General features: G+C 36.3%; 1 protein-coding gene across 1 annotated transcript; it reads right to left on the bottom strand.

Moving 5' to 3' along the window:
- Positions 1-230: 230 nt before the first annotated feature.
- On the bottom strand, positions 231-1178 carry LOC127121622 (uncharacterized). Its single transcript, XM_051052080.1, has one exon. The coding sequence runs from the start codon at positions 1176-1178 to the stop codon at positions 231-233; it is 948 nt and encodes a 315-aa protein (XP_050908037.1).
- Between the last annotated feature and the right edge of the window lie 6012 nt (positions 1179-7190).

Genomic DNA, 7190 nt, shown 5'->3' on the forward strand with positions numbered 1-7190 from the left:
CAGAACTACTCCCCCTTTTAGGCAAAAAATTGACAAACACAATCACACTTAGAAGTAGCAGAGCAACCAATCAGTTAAGTTACAAACCAAGAGCACTTAAAATGCATAAATATTCAGGGATAGCCCACAAAAAACAACAACTAGAAGCACAAAGAAAATCACAAAAGAGTTAGAAAACTTTAGTCTTCATCACAGTTGGTTGTTTCTTCATCATCACTAGTATTAGCACCTTATTCTTTAGAATCTTCTCCATCCACATTATCACCTTCCACATTTCCCTCATCCCCTTCTTCAGACAGGGCCTTTATCAAAATCTCAAGCATGCTCTTCCTTTCAATACATAATTTAATAGTGTCATCCAAGGTTTTGCAGGTTTCTTTTAGTTCAACAAGGATTCTAGTCTTAGTAGTGAACCTAATGGGTTTCTCTCCAGATGTAATGACACTATCTGGAACGTGTTTCCCAATAAACAACCTATAATGTAATAAAAGAGGGGAATTTCTTTGGCAAACACTATCAGAACTGAGCAAAATACTTGGGTGTTTACTCAGTATAACATCATAAATTAGTGAAGGAAAGGCTATAGGCATTTTCACAACGAATGAGGTAACATGTTTCATTGTTTGTTCAAAGAAATAGGATCCAAAGTCAAAATTTGTTTTGGTCCCTACAATATAAATAAACTTACTCAATCCTGTAGTAATGTTGGAAGTGTGATTAGTTGGCACCCAATTAGCAGCTCCAATTCTTTGAAGTATTGCATACTTCACACTTAAGCAAACTGCTGACAGCTTTCCTTTTCTAGGCCATTCCTTTATTTGTTTTACCGTAATTTCTATGCAAATGATATTGTCAGAAACTTCCACTTCAGCCTGTTCTTCTTCATTTTTGCCCAAAAACCTATTTATGATTTCAGGAGAGAAGTTCACACACCTTCCTCTTGCATACACCTTTCTAAACTTCTTACCCATCTTGTTATCACAATCCTTAGAGATATTCACAATAAACTCTTTAACAAGCATTTCATAACACTTGTCAAATCCAGTTACACTTTTCATCAATCCAGCTTCTTGGATCATACCCATTACTTCTTTGCACTCAAAAGCATTTTTGCCAAGTTCTCTTTCCAACATCAGCCTTCTTTGGTAGACAAATTTCCATTTTTCTACATTCTCCATAGAGCGAAAGGAGATGTTGTCAATTGGAACTTCAAGAATATTTGCTGGAATCTTCTTCCCAGAAACTTGCTTTCTTGTAGCATAAACGATGTCTTGAACATCATGTTCGAATCATAGTAGGAGTAACGACCTTGCTTCATCCTTTTGTAGGGCCAACACTAGTACTTCTCTTGATAGATTTAGAAGGCATGTTGGAGGATTCAACTACTTTACCTTTTCTATTCTTTAACCTTTTAGTTATTCCTGGAGCCAATCTTTTGCCTATGGGCTCATCATCAGAGTCCATATCCTCTACATTCACAATGTCTGTAGATTGATCCTTCTTTTCTCGAGAGTTTTCTTCTTTGTTAGATAAATCACCACACATGCCATCAGAATCATACTTTTCTTCTGATTTTTCAGTGGACTGAGTAGAGACATTTTTATCAGATTTATCCATAGGGGTTTCAGTAGGGTTATCAGGTTGGGGCAAGGATGTGGAGACATCCGGCATAACACTAGTTTAAGGTTCAATACCCAAAACTTGAGAGATCAGCACACAAATATTTTTATCAATGTTATCTTTATCAGCTGTCATACCCCAATTTTATCCGAGCATTTTAAATTCATTTGATACAAGTCCATTTGTCCAATTTTGTATTTTTAGCCATATGCATTTATATCATCAAATAAAGTCACCATAATTATTCGTATATGCATATATAGTAAAAAGTCAACATAAAGTCAATATTTTACATGTAGAAGAAATTGACTAAAATTGCATTTTTTTTCATTATGCATTTTGAAAAATAATTTCATGATCATTTGACTTATCATCAAAATATTCATTTGAATTTTATTAATCATTTCCATGCATCATAATAAAAAATGTTTATAGGAAACCCAAAATATTTCTCATTATTACATCATTATTCCATTTATATATTACATAACTATCCACTATTTAATTAAATAAGTTTCTAGAAGGCACACACATTCTTTGTATAATTCCTAAACTACCATTTTTAGAGCCTATAAATAAAATCATTCTCATTCACAAATCTAACCATCAATCATTCACAAAAACTAAGTCAAATCTCTCTTCATTTTTCTATTCATTAACTTCAAGTTATTTCTTTCTTTTTATTGAATAGGTAGACTCTTATGCTTTTTCTATTATTAATATACGATTCACGAAGTTCAACCTGATATGCTCCTTTTATTTTTTTACTCCTTTTCCAATCGCATTTTGATCAGTTTGAGCCCTTATTATCGGTCAATTAATGATAGTTAGCATTCAATCGCAAGTTTAACTAAAAGGTTAATGTTGAGTACAACAGACGTGAGTGATACTAATACCTTCCCCTTGCATAATCGACTCCTGAACCTGAATTTGGTTGTGACGACCATTTTCTTTTTCTCTTAACGATTTTATCGATATTTTCGCTTTCCTTCTTTGGAATAAATAAAGTTCAGTGACGACTTTGTTCGAATCATTTATTTTTTCCGCGACTTCACTAAAGATTGTATTTTTCGAGATGCGACACTTGTATTTTCAATTCAAGTAATTTAAATATAATAATTTTAATGATTTATCATAAAACATGAATTTTATGCATAAATTCATCAAATGTGACATAAATTACTGAGTTTTACAACAAATAAAATTAAATATTTGTAAGTGTTGTTTTATGTTGATGATCATATACTTACAATAAGCATAAGATAAAAAATCTAAACACAAATTAAAACAACAATTTTCATATATATATATATATATATATATATATATATATATATATATATATATATATATATATATATATATATATATATATATATATATATATATATATATATATATATATATATATATATATATATATATATATATATATATATATATTATCTTCCAATCAATTAAAATCATAATTTTAATCATGCATACTAATTTAATAATAAATCTCTTTGTTGAGTAAAATTATGAACAAGTTATCGTCTTTTAGATCATATTAACATAAGCAAGAAGCTCTAATACCATAATAGAATTTTAGTTACTTATAACGTAATTTCAAGAATCTCATTTTTTATATCTAATCCCAGGATGATCATGCATATGTCAATATAACTCATATTAAGTATAAAATTATATACCTTTGATGTGTGAATCCACGCAGGTGCTAGCTTCCAATGGAGATATTCGAGAATGTCAAGCATCTTTCCTCTAGTGTTGGTTCACGAACAACAACCAGATCACAATATATGTGTCATACCCCAAAATTTGCCCGTTGATATTACAAAGCATTTTCCAAGACCCTCTGACTTGATCTGCAAGGCACTGATATTAAATGGACAAAAGCCCAGCTCACAACAGGCCTAATCCAAAGTGGCCCAAAATAGCTTGCTCGCTAGGCGAGCAATTCCTTCGCCTAGCGAATATCTCAGCATGCCACTCGCCCAGCGAAGCATCAGGTCCAGAAAAAGCCCAGACCTAGCTTGCTCGCTAGGCGAGCAATTCCTTCGCCTAGCGAAGCTTGCGAAAGTTTGAAGTTTTGGACCTCATTTTAAGCCCATTAGGTCACCACCACTACTACTATAAATACCAGCTCCTCTGCCACGAAAAAGGACAGACACAGACGGACGAAGACGGACGGAAAAGGACGGAAACCCTAGCCCCGAAACCCTTGCTGATCCAAAGAGTTCGGAAGGCGGAAACCCTGAAGGCCGCTCACCCGCTCCGAAGCTACCGCCGCCCAACTCAATCCGGCTCGCCAATTCAAGGTTGCAATTCGATTGCAAACAGGTTTGCATCATTATTATCGCTTTATTTTCTTAATTTGCATGTGATATCGCTTTATGTTCTTATTTTGCATGTGGTACCGCTTTAGGTTCTTAATCTGCATGTGATTATCACTTTATGTTCTTATTTTGCATGTGGTACCTCTTTAGGTTCTTAATCTGCATGTGATATCGCTTTGTGTTCTCATTTGGCATGTGGTACCGCTTCATGTTCTTAACTTGTGGATGATATTATAATTGAATTCATAAACATATTTGAAGTTTTGCATGTGAATTTAATTGTGCCTGAATATTGTGAATGCTGAACCATGTAATTATGTGTTGGATGCCATAAGCCATGCCGCAGGTTGAGGTCATACTGTTCTCAAATCCCAAACCCGTGGTCGCTCGCTAGCTCATCGCTAGGCGAGCCTGCAGCGAGCCTTCGCTAGGCGAAGCAGAGGCGAACGGGACAGTGGCTGTTTTGTCTCTTTGTTGTCCATTTTATGTTCATCTAATCATGATTCTGCATTATTTGGCTTAAATTTCTGACTGTTATATTTATTTTATGGGGCAATTTCCAATTGTATTTTGCCTCAATGCTCTAATCCATGTGTTGCATGATGTAAAGGCTAGCATACTTCCAAAGAAATAGCCGGCTAGGCATGCCGCTTTAGGTGTGGACATTCTTGAGGAGATGGCTTTTGGATGACCTAAGTTTAATATGGAGATTCATCTTGAATCACCAAGCTTGATTTTTAATGTATTGATTTCATTGATTTCCTGTGGACCTAATTACCTAGCTGATTACGACATTTTAATTAATTGTTAAAATCCGGACTTTAAATAAATGATATCGGACCTCTCTTTATTACCCCACGATTACGTAATACGGTCATGTCCCGCGAATATGGGGATATCCTTAGCAAAGACCCTTCGGTTAAATCATCATAGTCCCTCGGATGTTGCCTTCGAAAATACGATTTTGTCCCTCGATGACCCTTCGGTGTAGCCTACGGTTAGATGATGATCGTCCCTTCGAATGCTAAGGCATCCTCACTACTGTTGCCTTCAATGACCTATCAATGACCCTACGATGACCCTTCTACATCCCAAGGATAAAACTACTTACTTCTCAATAGTCAGGACAGTTTTACCCTCATAAGGATAGGAAATGCCCGGAAAGACCTCGGACAGGTATAACCTTAATTGCTCATTCATAACAAAAAAATACTTTTCACACCTCACATCTTTCAAACATCTTTTGGAAAATCGTCACTTAGCATACATCCGTACTAGGATCATTGCCGAGTTATATTTTTCTAAACTACTTTCAAAAACTATACGAGATAACCACTTTGTATACATTCATGCAAGAATCATTACAAAGTTAAATTCTCATTTTCAAAACATTTTTCACACATTTCTCAACCACCTTTTTCAAACTAGAAAACATAAATGATTGAGCAATTAAGAGCCCATGGATAACCATGGATACAAAGGGTGCTAATACCTTCCCTTTGTATAAAGTACCTCCCGAACCTAAGAATTTAAAATTAAGGTCTTTCCTGTTCTTTTCCACCTTTCCTTATGGGATAAAAGAAAAGTCGGTGGCGACTCTTGCTAACCGCGACATTGCGATTAAAAATCCAATAAAGTCCAGTTCACCGTATGACAGAACTGGCGACTCTGCTGGGGATCTAAAGAGAGAGGTCCATCTTAAAAATAAAAAAAAAATAAAAAACAAAAAAAAATCATTTATGTTTTAAATTGTTCCTTCGTTTAAGGGATTGTCTGAGTGAAAGATCCTACACCCGGATCTAGTGTACCTTAGGTAAGTAGCAATAGATCATCGCGACTATCCGGCGTATACTGGAATGGTTAAAATGATGGCTACGGTTAATGTGACACTTTGGTTGTCCTGATGTTCCTCATGTTACTTGAGAAAAAATTTGGCTTCCGCGTGGTGTCATCAAAGCATTAACCAGACCTTTAGAACCCTAATTGACTCATCCTAGCCATTAGAAAGTAGTGAGATAACTGGCTTCGGTTCCGACTGAGGTTGGTTGATACTCGATACTACACTCTTTGAGATTGGACTTTAGGGAAGCTTCGGTCAACCACTTGGCGTTGCACTGAAGTGGATTTAAAGAAAGGTCGATGATCTGAGATCCTTCTAGAACCCGGTTACTATTCTAGGACAGGTTGAACCAACCAAACCTCAGTGGGGAGGGTATTCACCTATGGAACTCATGCAAGCCTTAAAACCTAGGAATAATTGTTGTGTGACATGCTTGCGCTTACATAACATCATAACATCATAACATCATGACATCATACTAACCATTTCAAGGACTTAGGAATTTAGCTTTGCACAGGTGAGCAGGTTATGGCTTCCAGGAAGACTATCCGGATCAATCTTGTAGCAATCTCTCCTCAACTCAAGGATTTGGTGTCAGAACTCCCCGATCATGCTCAGTTCAACAAGAAACATGGTCATCTTCTCAACTTAGCTACCACTGGTTTCAAAGAAGATATGATGAGAGTCCTATTCCAGTTCTTCGATCCTAAACATCATTGCTTCACTTTCCCAGACTATCAGTTGGTACCCACATTAGAAGAATTCTCCCAGCTGCTTGGGATACCTATCCTTGATCAAATACCTTTCAGTGGTCTGGAAAAGATTCCGAAGTCTGAAGAAGTTGCCGCAGCTTTACACATGACAAAGCCTGACATTGAGACCAATTGGGTAACGAGAAGTGGAATGAAAGGTTTGCTTGCCAAATTTCTGATAAGTAAGGCCCGAGAATTCCTAAAAGTTATGAATGTCCATGCTTTTGAAGATGTTCTAGCATTGCTAATCTATGGTTTGGTGTTATTCCCTAATCCGGACCAATTCATAGACATGAATGCTATTCAGATATTCCTCACTCATAACCCTGTGCCTACCTTGCTTGGAGACATCTTGCATTCCCTTCACACTCGTACTATGAAGAAGCAAGGGACTCTCATGTGCTGCGTACCTTTGTTGTCTAGGTGGTTTATTTCGCACCTTCCTCAATCAATCTTGAAGAATGATCAAAATCTGAAATGGTCCCAAAGGATAATGGCACTCTCCCATTTAGACATCCGTTGGTGTTCTAACCTCAGAGAAAATGTTATCATCATCGACCGTTGTGGAGAATTCCCTAATGTACCCCTCATGGGGATAAGAGGAGGTATTACTTATAATCCTACCTTAGCCCTACGTCAGTT

The sequence above is a fragment of the Lathyrus oleraceus genome, chromosome 2 (genome assembly GCF_024323335.1).
Source record: "Lathyrus oleraceus cultivar Zhongwan6 chromosome 2, CAAS_Psat_ZW6_1.0, whole genome shotgun sequence".
NCBI lineage: Eukaryota > Viridiplantae > Streptophyta > Magnoliopsida > Fabales > Fabaceae > Lathyrus > Lathyrus oleraceus.